This window comes from Ciconia boyciana, chromosome 12 (assembly GCF_034638445.1).
Source record: "Ciconia boyciana chromosome 12, ASM3463844v1, whole genome shotgun sequence".
NCBI lineage: Eukaryota > Metazoa > Chordata > Aves > Ciconiiformes > Ciconiidae > Ciconia > Ciconia boyciana.
In genome coordinates this window covers 15,137,197-15,154,582 of record NC_132945.1, presented here as the reverse complement: position 1 = coordinate 15,154,582, position 17,386 = coordinate 15,137,197, and the positions used below count along the sequence as shown (strand labels likewise).

General features: G+C 39.0%; 1 protein-coding gene across 6 annotated transcripts in view; it reads right to left on the bottom strand.

Annotated features, from left to right (window-relative positions):
* The window catches only part of AFF2 (ALF transcription elongation factor 2), a 347,838-nt gene that overhangs the window by 62,382 nt on the left and 268,070 nt on the right, over nt 1-17,386 (bottom strand). For all 6 annotated transcript variants that reach the window (XM_072877471.1, XM_072877472.1, XM_072877473.1 and 3 more), the window contains one exon: nt 15,692-15,729. In XM_072877471.1, the coding sequence (XP_072733572.1) occupies nt 15,692-15,729 (38 nt within the window). The remainder of the gene's footprint in view (nt 1-15,691; nt 15,730-17,386) is intronic.

The following is a 17,386-nucleotide window of genomic DNA, read 5'->3' as shown; positions in this document are numbered from 1 at the left end:
AATAAAAGTTTCACATATGTGCAAAAAAGCTGAAAAGTTCATATCCTCCAGGATCTTCAGACTTCCATAAGAAGTCCTGCAAGATGTGCAGCCATTTCAAGATTTTAAAGGATTGATCAATTCTGGTAAGCTATCCATTATAGATCACATAAATCGCCCAAATCATCATCAGTATTCTATCTCATTTTTATTATAGATCTGGCAAGAAACATCTGTCAAGACTAAAGCCTAGCTACTGTCACAGTAGCTATACAATAGACATGGACATTTTAGAATACCATTAACAGTCTGGATGGGAGAAGAGGGAATATACTTGTTAAATTAGCAAATAACACTCGTGAGAAGGTGTGCCAGTATTTTGGAGGATGGGTCAGAATACAAAACGATCCTGATGAAGTGGAGATAAGATCTGAAGAAACAGGATAAAATTCAGTGGACAAGTGCAAGGTACTACAGTTTATCAGGAAAATTCGACAGCAAAAATACAAGGTAGAGAATGACCAGTAGTTTTCTAGAAAAAGATCAGATGGTTATAATGGATAACACACTGAGCATCAGTCAATTGTATCAGGTGGTTGCAGAAAAGGCAACTGTTCTCTTGGGATGAATAAATGGAAGTGTAGCTTGCAAAATATATGGCATAATTCTTCTGCCCTATATGACAGGTATGGCCTAAGCTAAAGCACCTGTTTACCCAATATGGCTGTTGGCAAGCTGGGAAATAAAACTCTACATTTTGCATCCCTGTTTGTAAAACAAAATCAAGTTCTGTTTCTGAGGTGGTACATGAAATCTGGCTATGTGCATCAAAGATGAGAACTACTGTCTGAAGCAGCAAGGTGCTTCTAGGTCTGTTCTATGGCATCCATGCAGATGCTGAGGAAGATTTCTGCTGAACAGTAATTAGAAAATTTTCTCGTTAGCACCTAATACTTAATTCTTCAGAAATGTTTCTCTCATTGGTAGATATTGGCAAGACAGTGTTCATTTGCCTTGTTTTATTTAAAAACAAAAAAGCCTTGGAAGCATACCTATATGCCCTAATGCCCTATAGATTTGGCATACCTGTATCTAGATATCCATATCTACCTGTCTGTCTGTCTATCTATCTACCTCCATACAGATCTACATAAATGAGACCTATACAGCTGGACACACTGGAGGTAGCAGCATACAGTGTTACTGTCACACATCTAAAACTTTCACCTTACTTTTGCATCTCATATCTTTTTTCACCAGACTAAAATTTGTGGTGCACTGAGATAATATTTTTATTTTTTTACTTTTTCCCCAACAGTTTTTACTGATTTTTAATACAAAGCATCTTGGGCTGTTTGTAGTCAAAGATGTCTTTGTCCCGTGCACGTGCATGTTGTGTACACAACTACAGCGTTGCACATTTCAGAACAGTATTAAGGTACTGTATCCTCTGCGTCAGCTGAGAATAAACTCAAAGTAAAGTTGGCAAGAATTATTCTGTGATTTCCTCTGTGAAATATTTCAACAAGGTCTTTAAAGACTCAACCAAACATTCCCAAAGCAAATTAAGCAGATGACATTATCCTTCCTTCTTGACTTCATGCCCTGAAACACTGAATGGAGACATTGCCAGGGTCAGATTCCCAGCTTCAGTGAAGCTACAGTGACTGAAAATCCATGCGTGTCAGCAGAATAAGAATAAACAACACTCTATCAAGGAGGGTCTCAACATCCTGGTTTTGAGAACACCACTTTACAAAGAAGAATACTATCTGTAACAGTAGGAAAGCAATTCGGACTACCAACGTGCAAACTTTGTTCAACATAATTCACGTGTAAGAGCCTCTTTCTTCCTAATGCCTTTGTCTGGATATACTGGCTGTCTGTCTTATGTTAGGAAATCATACTCCAATTATGCTTCTTAAAATAACCAAAGACAGACAGAGCATAAAAAGTTTACCTTTAAGATTAAAAAACTTTATGCAAATACACCAAGAGGAGATTGAACAATCCAAAATATACAGCGTTATTTTTCTATGGCTATTCTACATAAACATTAGCAATACACGGGCTACTTCTCACTGTTGGTATCAATATCAAAAGACTGGAAAATCTTAAAACACTGAAAGACCATCTGTGTATGCTAGCAACTGCCAAATTTGCAACTGTGGTTTCTTCCCTGCTAATTCCATATTTTCCTGATAGATTAATGGCCACCATTTATCCAGAATAAATAAAAGTGGAAGGCCCGCCTTCCCCCTTGACTGCGCCTCATCATTTTACTGATTTCCACCAGACCACTGAGCACATTAATGCAAGTAAGCCCCTGTCTGGATTCAGAAGTTATCACATTTGGTAGAGAAGAAATGCCTGGCGTTGCCAGTTTCTTTACAGACTGAAAGTCCTTGAAGTTAAAATGAAATATATTCAGAGAACTCCAGACTACAAACAACACAGATAAACTGCAGTTGAAGGATTTTTCTTTCCTTTCCCTGACTTAAATGTAACCTATGTGCAGAAAAGCATAGATATTTTACACATACTGCTCCTGTTTCACCATGTGCATTCATCTTATTTCTTTTGAGAGGCATGTCAGACACATATATTTAGACTTCTAGCTTGCTAATTTATGCCAGCTAGTGTAAAATTATAGGGTTGAGAATAAAGTTGCAGAATCAAACCTTTATATGCGCTTTGAAGGAAAATTTTCTACTATATACAGTAAGACTTCCACAATCCACAATTTGCTAATCTTTCCACTTAGTAATTTGCATTCCTGCATGCACACACATGCATTCACAAACATACGTACTTCACAGGTTTAATAAGAGAACCGTATTTCTATGAGCTCTTATACTATTCAGATTACATTGTTTCTATAAAATGTATTACTGTAGCTGTGCTACCACATATCTAATAGTGTGTTTTATCTACAAAAGTCTAACTACATATATCTAACACATTATCTGCCACTTGGATGACTTCATTGTGTGTTCATGGGGTGCTAATTGCAAATTTGGAATGCAAATAGTACATAATCTTGTTAAACATATTTCTTTAAGAGGAATAGATATGCCTTTGCTGTATGTCTGCTGTCCCCGTTCACTGTAGCTCCAGGTTTTGCTAAGAGGTATAAGCTGATAAAGCCTGTTGGTCCATTTGCTGACATATCTTATCCTGAATGACATTATCATGGCATATTATATCTAAAAAAAAAAAAAATTGCTAAGGACTGGGCATCCCATTGGCAAGACATGAGCATGCCACATGCCAAGAGAAGCACGCACTCCATGGATTTGTAGGAGCAAGGCAGAGAATCGCTGCTATGCAAGCTCTGATAGGGATGCCTGTTGAAGTTCTTTGCTACTTTCTTAATAGTCTCTGTTGTCTCTCCTTCCTTGTAAATACACATTAGGTTAAAAAAAAAGCCTGGAAATTCTTCCAAGTGAAGCACAAATGAGGAGCAGCACAAAATCCCTAATTCTAAGAGACAGAGAAGGAAGGTAGAGCAGCGTAGGTTCACCTTCAGCCCAAGAAGCTAGCAGATGAGGCATTTTGGTTCTATTTTCTACTAAGCAGTCTCCCACTACTTAATACACTATTGTTTCTAGTGAGCTAAATCAGCAATAAGAAGGTTAAATTAACCTAAAAGAAATTACTATAAAAATCAACTGAAAAATGTAACCTCCTTCTCTCCAAGATGCTTTTCTGGATCTTATTTGTTTTTCTAAATACAGACAAGAAGAGGTAGTCCTATTCTTTATCTGTTCCAGACAGCTTTTGAAAGCCTGGACTTTATTGGAAACCCTTCTGTTTTTTCTCCACTGCTTGAAACACTCTGTGCTGGATTTATTTCCTGTTTGCTTAATTTTTGCATATAGAAAATAATTAGTTTTGATGCAATTTCTTTATATTTACATCAGCATGACAAGCAAACTCAATCATATATATCCATTAATTCATGATAATATTAAATAGAAACTTTAATTATTACTTAAGTGATAAACTCTGAGATTACTTAAGTGAAAGCTTAATGGGGCTTAGTGGGACTTAAGCAGATGATGAAGTATTTTCTCAAACAGGCTTATTTCCTGAAGACCATTTATGGCTCTTACAACCCTGACTGGGTCTAAAGTGACAAGCACCAAGCTATAACATTTAAGAAGTTGAAGAAATAATATATTTGCAGCCTTAGAAACACACTGACTGCACCTGCTTGTTCATGCACATAGTGGCAATGTCATCATTTTGAAGGGAACTGGTTATTCAGTTAAACAAATATATCAAGGGCTAGGAAGAAGAAAAAAAAACAACAACCCAGAAGGCAGTTTAAAAAAAAATTAAAATCTGACAAAAAAACATGGAAGTCCTCTGTTATAGCTTATCCAAGATTTTATGGAGGGAAAAAAAGCTTGACTCCTTTGAGCCAATACTGTTTACAGTTGCTGCAATGAAAATTCTAATTTTGTGCTCTAATGAACACAAAACGATCCATAGTCAACCTTGGCAAAACTTATAATGACTGTGTAATTGAAGTGACTTTGTCACATTAAAAAAATATTTCACAAAATTGTAGGAAACTGCCAAGAAATAAAACTATGGGATGGGCAGTCTTGGATATGTGATACAGACAGCCGTATCATCTTTGCTGCTTGGTAAATGTTGAGCTTATAAAGCTGTGAGACATTCGTCTGCAGTCACTCTTCCTACAGAATATTAAGACTAATTGTGAATTACAGCAAGTGCTTCATCGTGAATGTATGACCCAGAATTTACTTTTTAAAAACACTGCTTGTGCTGTTATGCTATCTGGTACAATCCATATGCGTAGGAGGTGCTATATAGTAAGCTGCCAGGTGAATCTTAATGTACAGGTTGTGTGACACAGGTGGACCTTCAAAGAGTTCCTCCACTTTGGAAATCCTATGGAGAAGCGCCACCAAAGAGACAACTGAGATTGCAGCCCTTTGGGGAGGATATAGCTTCAAGCACTGGCATTGGTAGAAGATTCTCCAAGACACCAGATTTCTCCAGAAATATCCCTGACAGAACTGGCAGACACTTGACTTGCAGGTTTGTGCTCCCCATGATCCACGTTCTCGGCTGTTTACTCTTTGAGTTTCTCCCCTCCCTTCCCTATACCCCGACCTCCAGGAGGGCCCATGCCTTCATCCTCCAGTGGGCAAGGCACTTGGCTCCCTCCATCTGCCCCTCCGCAGACACCTCTCCGCTGCCCAGGGACGGGGGCTGAGCCAATAGAGAGGAGGTAAGTACCAGGAATGGAGCAGTTCTGTGTCAGCGAAGCACGTTAGTACTTAACAGCTGCTGTGCTGAAACACAGAGGGATCAATTAATATCTGAAGTCTAAATTCTCCTCTGATATAACTCCACTTACACAGAACTTGGCTTTAAATATCATAGTTTCAGTTTCAAATATGACTGAACAAATATTTTCTATTTACTTAGCACAACAATGACTTCAGCAAGCACCTGGGGTAAGTCCTGTAAAGAATGCTAATACCATTCCCAAATGCAATACTAAAGTTTTTTTTCTGAGTATTCCTGAATGATCTGGGGATAGGGCACCTGAGAACCTTTAGGAGAAATAAATAAATTATGTCTCCCCGTTTTCACTGCGGTAAGAATTTTTCCAGAGATCAGTATTTCAGAAGACTTTTCACAGCGCTCTTTCACTTGAAAGACAAATCTGATTCGACATGAAGTTCCATTACGAAGAAACTGTTACATGTGATGACACTGGTTATTGAAAATTGAAATGAAGTGAGAGGAAGCTAACACCAACTTGTATGAAATTCTGCTGTCTTTGAATGACACAGGGAACTCAATATATCTAATCATCAAAGTGAAGCCCATTGGGAACCGAACTACAGTTGTATTGCAGAAGGTTGCTACTTGATTGCTAGACCCAAAAGTGCTAAGCCATATGCCACTTATTTCTGTGTCTAAATAGCTTACTATGATTGATACCGAGGGTGGCTCTCCTCTTCACAGTGAAACAATCATGAAGACAACAGGAATTAGGAAACAGAGTATACAGATTATTTTTTACAATCCTAATTTTTAACCCTGTCAGTTCCTGGAGCTTAATGCAATTTATTCTTTAATAAATTCAGTTCACGCTCTTTTTTTCCCTGGCAGAACACTAGCTTTTGCACAGACCTTAGCTTGCAAGCTGCATTCAGTATTTTTTTCTCTCACTACTGTTGGTGTGTGGCCAGACGAGCCTGATTATAAGGGCTCGGTGCTGGCCTTGAGTGTAAAAATTTTTCCTGCTTTCTTTAGAAAGATTTTTTTTCCACCGTCCTTGTGCCAATCTCCTTGATTTTTCTTCCTCACTCATCTGTCTCTCTGAATCAGCCTTTTCCCAGCGCTCCTCCAGACTCCCCACACTCAAAGTCGCTCCAAGGTCAGCGGAGGGCCCTCGTACGCGGGCGCTCCACGTGTCCCTCCTCCCAGCTGGAGGCAAAACACGCTCTGTTTACAATATGCGCAGTTTCCACTTGACAAGGCCTGGAAGCCGCTGCATATATCTGAACTTAGGTCCTGTAGTTAGAGAGAGCACAGCGCTGTCAAGATATGGCCCACTTCTACAATTAAAGAGCCAGCAAACTGGCAGGATCTGATGAATGAGCCGATACTTGAACATACATTACATCTGTAATGGGAGAGTTACGCGACTCAACACAGCCTCGACATACAATGCAAAACAAAAATCAGCTCCGACATTACAAGCACCCCCGCGCCAACTATGCTAATCTCTTCTTTCATCCATGATCTTTGCAAGTCACATAGCGTTACGGTAAAGTGTTCTGCACTTAAAGGAATATCTGCAGCTTCCCTGCCACTATTAATAAAAATATTTAATACTCTTGTTAGGAGGCGCAATTTGATTACTGAACTGTTATCCAACAAATCCTGAAAACAATTCAAAGTAAATTTCCCTAATATGTCTATTTTTCTATCCTGCCAGAAGGGTTGCTAATGAATTTGCTGCTTGAATGCACAGACAGATTGGGAGCTATAACTGTGCTGGCCTGGGCAACATGGCACTGGCACCAAAAACCTATTTGTACCCATGCAAAGTTCTCTCTAGAGTATGTCTCTCATCCAGAGGTGATTTTCCAATAAAATCAGCCTCGATTATTGCAAGCGCAGGAGCAATCCCTGAGGGAGTATATCAGGCAATTCAATACTAGGAAATGTTGTACTAGGCAAAATTAACCTTGTAGCAGTGTTATTTCCTGAAACATTATCTAGCTTTTGCCTTTCTTTCGTATTCATCGATCCTAAATGACTGGATTTTTTTTCTGCTTCTCTCACTGAGCACAAGATCATTTTTTTTGGTACTTGTATTTAGGAAAAATAAATGCTTGAAAGACACCTATTTTTCTTTTGTTTCACCTTTGTTTCTTTTCACTCACCCCCAAAGTAAGGGACAGTTTGCTGTATGGCAGGCACTTTTTCTTGGATCTATAAAAGGTGATAGCAAGGAGGACCACCTTTATTCTGCCCTACTTTCATGACCTCACAAGGTAGAGGAAACCTACTAGATATATTACCATGAGGCCACAAGCCAGAAAGAGCAATGAAACTTCTTTCTCCCCTCTCACACCAAGGTAAAATCAGGAGAAATGCCAGTAAAACTAGTAGAGCTTTGCAGTCCAAAAGAGAGCAGACACAGGCCTACAGATTTCAAAGATACTGTTGACAGCCTCAGTTAAATCCCACTGCCTGGTAGCTTTAGCCACTGCCTCTTACCAGGCTCTCCGAGGCAGGGATCTTCATCTGGAGAGTGTCTAGCACATGCTAGAACCTACATAAACCATATAGTCATATACATACACTAACACTACTTACAGTTTGGCTCTGGTTATTTATCTTCCAGCAGCACAAAAATGGCATAACAGTGAAATTCGGGCGTATGAGATCTGAAGCCAGCTGTACTGAAAACAGCAGAACAGGTACTCCCGTTTATACCAGGATCAAGCCTTTTCTTCAATTTTGCTAGCATTTGTTGCTTGGTTGCAGTATCTTAATTGCTCAGAAGTACATTTTTAAAGCATTAATTTAAAAAAGATCACAGGTAGTTAGAAAACAGCTGTTACTTAATACAATGCCCAAAGCAAACACTCAGAATAATTGTTTGAATAAATGCTAAGTAACTTAAAATTAAAAATACTAACCAGAAACACAAATGTAAAATCTAAAATGATCAAAACCACAGCATGAGTGAGGAGAGAAGAACGGGTACTCCTTTGATCAACAGCAGATACATGCTAAAAATGGAGAAAAAATATTGACTTTAACTTTTTTTTCCAAGAAAAAGAAGGAATCAGGCAAAAAAAGGTTTTGTTTGGCTCAAACTTTCACTTTTCCACAACTTTAAAAAATTGACCTAAATTTAATCTTGACAAGCTGTATCACAATGAAGGGTGTAAAAATGTTGTTTTGACAAATAACAAAAGTGACCCAGTTAAAATGAAAATACTTCTTTTTGTCCAGCTGCAATACTCCTGGCAAATTTTACACAAATGCATGATTAGCTTTGGTCAACTGGCATATACATGTCTCTGTAAACAAAACTGCACGAAAGAGAAGGTTTCTCTAGCTGTCTGAAGTTCTGTGATGGCTACTGAGCAACATGCCTGGCTTGGCAGCTGAGGGGCGCCTCGTGGCTGGATACAGCCAGCGGTGCTTGGTATTGATGGTGCGTGCTCAGATTTGTAAGAGATTAGATGAATGAGCTCTCAGAGTCTGTTCATCTCATTGTCTTGTAAGCAAACGTTGTGCACTACACAGAACGTGTGGTAATTTAACCATCTACTATAAATTATACAATCAAGTCGGAAGCATTTCACTATAAAAATGTATTGCGCCCATTTGAAAAATGTGTGTTCTCTCTTGGTACCTGTTGTGGTGGTAGCTGAAAACCTTAATAAAGCACAAACTATTTTATATTTCAGGACTTAGCCAATGTGACTCATTTGTACAGTTTTAAGTCCAAACAAACTGCTAGTCAACTAAATTATAACTTATTACCACAGGCTACAGACTTTTAATACATTCTGTGGTTGGAACAGGACTGATTTACTGTTTTGGGCCCTGCCAGTAGTTATCATGCATCATTTCCCTAGAAATAAAAATAGCCCTACTGTGGTTATCCTTTGGACTGATAAAAATATATCTAACAAGATGTGTCAGAGGAACAAATTCAGAAAATAAAGGTAAAATATTAAATAGACTTATTATTTTATGTCTAAAGTACTACATCTTCCAGCTGCTGTGATGACTTTGGAATAAAGCAAAAGGTACTGCAAAAAGGAAAAAAGATCTAAAGGAGCAATTGAGCTCTGATAAAACCACATGGGGATAGCTGAATTGTTAGAGCTTTGCAAGAGTCAAAATTTACATAAAAATCAGTATTTAGGGATTAATGTGATATCATCAAAAAGGATTTAATATGTGCGTTTCTTTGCAAACAGTTTAAAAGCGGCAGTTCTATAATCCATTTCCAACACTAACCTTTAACTTGTAAGAGTAAAATAATCCTTCGCAACATTTCTAGAGTTCACATTCTGCTGAGGAAATGTAGCCCCCCAAAATAAAACTCACTGGAAACCAACAGTAGCATATGCGTATTGGTTTTCAGACTGATACTCCAGGTGCTGACCCTGCTGTGAGTATTGCATGTCTGTACAGTCTCTACCATGTGGCCCAGCTTGCAGAATCAGTGGCATTTGGGGTTTTTGTGAATATTTGGAGGGACTTTATTGCTGGTGCAATGAACTAATCCCATTGACCAAACTCTGCACCTGTGTAGATGCCTAAGTGGACAGACTAGGAGGATCAGGGGCTAAAGAACATTGTCTATAATTGCCTGTAAGCAGGCTTTTTACTGGATTTCTACTGGGGATTTGAGTGCTTTCGCATGCTAGACTTAAAGTATTAAAACATAAATATGAATGGATTTCTTTGAGAAATTAATATGGGCAGGCAGTTTAGGCACTATGTTGTAATGGATTTTTAGAACTAATTGAATTGGTGCTGGCTGATTTAGTAGTTGGCCAGAAATAGTCTGAGGAGCAACAACGGGAAGGAAGGTTTAGAGGCAGAGACTAACAGGTGGCGGTGTGGAAATTGGTTGGGAGTTTTACTGAGAATGACAGTTATAGCAGGTTTGGGCTTTCTGTTTCTTTAAAAGTGGTTTAAATCCTTTAGCAAATGTCCTTTAGGTACACATACACAAATGCCCATAGGTTTTTCAACCTAGACATGACACACTTTTTTTCTTCTTTTTTTAAATACAGGACAGGAGATACCCTGCAGTGAGCATAGCTGAGCATGCGTACCAACGGCACACCGCCCCTTTTGTACCTCTATTGGTTACAAGGGCCTGATTTGACTGGTTAAAAACAAACCAACCTTCAGACCTAGCCCACTGGCCTGCACTTTTGCCAACGGGAGCAAAGATCTGTTTATGGTTACTGCTATTACAGCATACATTAACTGACCCTCAGAGTCTGACCTGCTTGCCCTCCCGCTTAGTGAGTCAATAAGAAAATCCTCTGGCTCTGCATGACTCGCTCAGACCTCAGACCTTCCATGCAGAATAAGGTCTATCCAGGGAGGGAAAAACAAGGTGCCACTCCAGCTGGTAAGACAAAGATATTTTTAAAGTGCAGTCAGTAGAAACAGTCACTCCTATTCCATGTATAATCAAGGATGAAAAGGCCACGAAAAATACCACTGCGCTTTGCAAATGAGAGGTCAATTGAAATGTCAAGATACCAAATGTTAATGGATTGCATTTCCAATGATGGTTGGGACAGAAAACCATACCAAGTCAAGTCAGATGCCCTTCTGAGGAGAAGATGAGTTTTATGGCAGGAAAAGACAATAAACACCAGAAGTCTTTCTGGTTAACAAACTTGTGGCTGATGGAAAACAAATATATTTTGAAAATATAAAAAGCAGTGGGGTTTTAACACAAGCTATAATCCCAAAACATGTATCTGGAAGTCATTAAATCTACAGCAAATTTAAGCATATGCAGGTGTTTGGGGAAAATGCCATTGCTTTCTATGGAAGATTTTTAAAGGGACTATAAAAGAAGAGAGTATAAAGGACACTCAAGGAAGGCAATGTTTTCTTCCCTGAAGCAAGAAGTCAATTCCAATATTCTCACAGTTCTACAGCAGTTCATGGACTACACGGACCACTCTTAAAAGCATTCATTTTCCATTTTAAAAATCTAATTTCTCTCTTACAAAACTGTTGTATTTCGTAGTGTTGGATGACATCAGGTTTTAGCTAAATCATTCTTTCACCTGCCCACATTTTCCCAAGGAATCCATTTGGCCATTTTCACAAAGGACTGTAATCTGAGACATTTGTTTAGAGTGACATTATATCCAGTCCTTAGTCAGAAGGGCATTGCCATGCAAAGAACTCATCCCTTTAATATGGGAAGCACTGAAAAGAAACTAGTTATCTTCCTAACCACTGTTTCTGCCTGACTAGTAGACACACAGCCTTCCTTTCCCAACTGCAGAGAGACTTGCCTTGTGTCTATATTAGCTCACTGGTGGGCTCACACACTTAGAGGGAAAACAGCATTATTAGTGGCTTTTGAGTAGGAAGACTCCTTGGTCTATGTGACAGAGATATGTAATATCAGGAATGAAGAACAGTGAGTAATCATTTGCTCTTTTGTGTAAGAATAACTACTTGTGTGGATTCCAGTGAATATATGAGGGAAAGGGTTTAAAACAAACAAAATACAGTATTTTTTCACACATGACGGTGCTCAATGCCACAGGATGTTGTGGGGACAAGAAGTATAAACAGATTTCAAAAGAGATTTTGCATGGAGGATAAGTTCATTGGTACCTCCTAAACACAGGACGTGCGGTTATGGAAGTGTAAAAAGCTGTGTGCAGGAAGGTGGGAGGACACTCCCCGTGGAGGAAGCCTCTGTAATTGCTGTTCTTCTTTCCCCACCTTCTGCCACTGGCAGAGATAAAGCACTGGGTTGGTTGACCTTCAGTCTACATTAATGTACAGGCTGCCAAGCCAAGTGTATTTGTACTTGAGAGCGAGGCCCAGTCCTGACTGTGCCTGGATCTGAGGGGATCCTGCAGCTCAACCCACTGATAAAAGACAAGTGATGTGGTCCAAGTCAACATGAACGTGATTCCTCTAGGCTCTATGCTGGTGTGCACTCCCATCGCCTAGCCAAGCCTGGAAAAAAATCTGGGAAGACTGATCATCAGTTGGATTTCAGAACAAAGCTGCTATTGAATTTTAATGATATCGCTGTTCTCCCCCTCTTCCATCAAATCACAAGGTATATAGAAGATTACTTCCTCTGGATGTGTCCTAATTCAAAACCATTTCTCATGTAACAGCTCTTTAGAAATCATAAACCCTCCACAGGGTAAACTCGTTAAAGTCATGTTACCTCTTTCAGACTCAGGGATAGGAACGGCATGATAAGGACCAGCAAGTAAGTAAGAAAGTATCTAGCACTTTGCATCCAGGAAATCCCTTTTCTACTACAGACTCTCAATGTAAACATGGATAAAACCAATGGGAGAAAGAAAGTGCTCCTCATATGACTAAGGCAGGAGAGGATAAGTAAGTTAAATGTAATGGAACCTGCAGTTATGGGGACCACCTTGGTGCCACATACAGACAGAAAAGGGTCTTTTGGAAAAGTAACTGCCTTATTTCCACCTCCCCCCCAAAAAAAACCAAACCAAACCAAACCAAAACAAAACAAAACAAAACCAAACAGTTCTGCAGACATGGAGACTTCTTAGATATTTTTTGTGTGGTAATTTATAGTAGTATTATGTCAGATGATGCTACCGATACATAAAGATGAGTTCCTATGGATGTGTTGTGTCTTGCATAGCAAGAATGGAATTGAGACCAAGTCTTCTGAAGGAGCCAAATGCCACCTGCATCTACCTTGGCCGCCAGGAAGTTCACACCATTTAGTCTAAGCACCTATAGACACTTGGACATTAAGAAACCAGCTGCTTGGCTGCCTTACTGAACTGTAGTAAGGTAACTTCCTTGGTTTTTTCCTTCTGTAAGTGTTAAGTGCTGGAGGGAGATTCAACAGAACAAAAAAGAACAGTAAACTTCCTCCTGAATGTTAAACCAGCAACATTAATAAACTCAGCAATGAAAAGTAAATAGACTATTTCTACAGAAATCTTCGTCATGCTCCTAAACTAATATGTTAAATAGTGGCACTATTAGGCCCTGTCCAAGGACTCTATATAAACCATAGTCTTTAAAAGGGAGTGATTTCTTATTCCAGTTTTGGGACACAAGAACTATGTCAGCACAACATAAAAACAAGGACATTTTTTATGTTAATGACAACTGAGAATATTTTATAAATATATATTTATATATGTAAAAAAAGATATATATTGTAACAGATGTCAAATGCAGTTAGATTCAACTCAACTTATTAGTGCATGGCTTTTAGCCAAAAGCAATTCACATTTGCAGAAGTGTACTATCACATATGTCTTAATAACAGAAATGTGTTTTTAAAAATGTATGTGATAAGTCACATATGGTAGAAGGAATCTGTACAGCTTTCAGCCCTTATGACAATGGAAGCTACTAACTTTATTTTGCATAGCTGAAGAACATTAAAATTCAAGTGAAATTCTCTTTGACATTTGAGAGCTACAAAAGCAACGACTAAAAGCTAGACAAGCCCGAGCTGTACTAAGTGTGGCTGTTGTGATGCTTATATAAATGCAATCCGTATCTACTACTGCTATCTTAAAGATACTATTCTTACTTTTGCCCTGCGAGGCAATATTTTAGCATACAATCATAATTGTATACAGGTACCTTAAAACAGTTACATGTCACTGAAAAATACCAGGAAGATTTTTCAGCTGTTTAGTTATGCAGAGTGTAATTAATATGTATAATGGATTCCCTAGGGTACTAATTGAAGCTGCCACCATGAACATAGTCAAAGAGAAGTTAAACAACCAGTCGGGGAAAACATGACAGGGTGAAATATGCACACGTAGGTGGAAAGAGCGAGACTGTCCATCTGGCCTTCTTCCATTCCAAAATGTTACACTTACTCAAGTCCCATAAAGGAATGATTTAACCTAAATCACCCATTTTCCGCCACTCCCAAATCTTTCTGGTGGATTAATTGGGCACCAGTGTCACATACACGCTGTTTAATGACTGCAAGGCTCAATATCTCTGTCATATGTAGGAAAACTCAATTCAGTTGAGCCATTCCTGAGAATTTGACTCAAAATATTAAAAAAAAGTGAATGAATGATAAATGATTATTTTGGAGTTGTACCCCAGGACTCTCATCACCTTGCAACTCCTGGATCCTCTAGAATGTGAAGTGAAAACACAGCTCATTTCACACTCTCTATTAAACAACCACCAGCTAACAATGACTTTAATTCAGCTTGCACTGAATTTGAACTAGCCCTATAGGCAAGAAAGGTCCTTTGTCTTATTAAAAGTTTCACGTGCTATCAGGTCCCTGCTGGATCCTATTTCTAATTTTTATCAGATTGAATGAAACATAAAGAGAGAGTGATTTATGACTATCTTGCATATTGCCTAATCACTCCAAGGAGTGTTCATACACATTTTGCATTCACTTTATAAGGTGTAAATGACTATACATGACGGAAACCAAGTGAGAAGTAGAACTGTATTCTTTTGTTATGTGTGCTAAAACACAATGATTTGTGAGTCCTGTCAGTGCACGTTCTTACAAATACAAAACCACTCCAGTCCAAAAGCCAGCATGATCAGCAAACTACTATAAAAATAAGAACATTTCCTCTGTCTGTAACAGGAATATATAGTTACTGGGACTTAGTTAAACTGCAGTGATCACCTACTGAAGCTAAAAATATGTGTTTTATTGGTACATAAGAGCCCATTAAGACTGGAGTATTCATTATTTAAACAGAATCACTGATTGTTGGTAGCTTTAACTGAAAATGCCTTTTCTCCAAGAGCCAGGACATCTATATAGCAACTTTCTTAATTCAATGATATATGGTTGAGTGTTGCCGCTAGTGCCCTAAGATTTAAGAACTTCTCTTAAAATGCTCTGGAAATTGCTCCCTGGTAGCTTGCTCATCCTTCACAGAGCCCTGCTGTAAAGAGCAGAAACATACGTGTGTGTATGGTGTGAGAGAGACGCACACACGGAGTGAGAAAGAGCTCTTAATCAACAGGATGGCAAAGCCTTGATACATAGGTGCAAAATATTCCCATGTGTCTAGAAATCATTTGGCACATTCCTAGTTATTTCCCCCCTGTCAGACCTTCTCAAGTATTGCAATTAAAAATCATAATCTTTTTAGCATGTACAAACCTCCCCAAGGCTAGGAGCACTATGTATTGAGTATGATTGTGATATTATTTGGCAGCTATTCATAGACAACACATTAATTTATGGAAACTGGATGAAACTTGGGGAGTGCAATCATTAGGGACACATTGAAAGCTTTCCTCAATGATACTGACCTTTTTATAGCTCTGATTAGGGGCAACTTGAATTCTATTCTCTCTTTCATCGCCCTTCTTACTGTCCTAGTCTTTTTAGTGATTGTATACAACAACTTAGTTAAACTTGTGTTTTCAAACAGATATAAAAATAACTTACTTTACAGGAATGTTTCTCAATTTTGTCTTTTCAGCAGCCTGTAAAGAGAAGAGGGGTGGGGGAAACAAACAATTAAGCAACACACCAAAGCACAACCAAGCCGCAAACCAACATCAACCCGCGGATGCTCTTCAGAAGCGCACGCCCAGGCAGCCCGCCACAACCGGGGCAGAGGCCTGCAGGAGCTGGACCCTTTCAGAGAGACAGCGCTACAGGTTTTAAATACTTCTGCCCCAGTTTGCGCTATCAGTGGGGTTTGTTTATTTTTAATGGCCATGAGTGTTTAGGAACCGCTCATTCAGGGTGATGACTTCATTTCCCGCTCTGAGGTCTGGCCCCTTTGTCACAAGCTATCTGTCCATATCTGAAACAAGAACAACAACAGGAAAAAATAAAAGGAAGAACAGACTCTGTTTCCAAAACAGTTTTTATTTGCCAACAACAGAAAAGGGCAAGGGATGACCAAATGTTCAGATCAATTTCCTCTTGTGAAACCTTTGAGAAAACACACTCCAAATCATCTAAATGAGTAAATCTTTGGGCCTCTCGGCCTGCACCACCTCAGACATGGAGCCTGGTTCCAGTTTATTGCTGAACCCATTGATCTGTGTACAGTCCATTTATCATTCATGAAAAGAGCCAGTGATCTTCACAGTATATTAGAAGAAACAACTCAGATCATCTGTCAACGGCCCTCTTATTTCTGTTTCCCTCTCCACGGGGATTTCATCTCCTTCGATTCTTCTTGAATTAAAATGTTGCTAAGCAACACAGCTGGGGGCACCGATGGCAGAGCCGCGCCAGTCTAGCACACTGGTTAAGCTGCTCGAGATTTTAGTGGAGATTTTTTTTTAAATGCTTCTGCAGCATAATTATGTAATCTGAACCAACCTTGCATCCCCCCTCTGATTTTTTTCAGAATGCGTAAATAACGTTTTAACACAAGAGGGCTTAAAATATCACCTTCGGATAAACTAATGTTGTCGTTATCATTTCAGAGAATTCCTCCTAGTGTTTGCAGAACCAGACTGTAACAGATTTAAATGTGGAAAGCGGTCAGATGGTTAGTGAGATTACAAGCACGGATAGCGGTGAAAGGCAGAATTAAGACAACTGATCCATAAGCCTGTTATAGTAAGGAAAGTTTTAGTGTTTAATTACCTTCAGAGGTATTTTTATACAGCCTAACAAAATTGAAGAGAAGGGTTTTGGTGAGGAACTTTATCCTCTGCTATGCTTAGGGATGGGAATAAAATGGTTCCCACATAGGAACCGCTAATATTAGTGGTCCTGAAAAATGCGCACATAAGCCCTTGAAGAATTAGATCCTTGAAGAAAACTGACTAACTTCTGAAACCTCTCGGACCTGCACAACTGGGTTCCAAATTTTGCCAGAATGAGTTTTCCTTTGGGCTCTGCAAGGGGGCTAGTTTTTCAAAATACCTGCTGTTTTGGCACTTTTGCCTCCAATCATAGCAAAGATAAAATCTGTGTTTAAATCCATGGAAATCCCTAATAATGAGTTTAAAATTTGGGAGAAAGAATTAGAGCTTGTGAGAGCTGAGATGGGGCAACAGCAATCCTCTGGGCTGGCTCCCAGCATGCAAAGAAAAATGTGTTTGTTTCACTTGGATTACATTTTCCATCTAGAAAATAAATCAATGAATGCATGATAGGAAACAATTATATTAATTG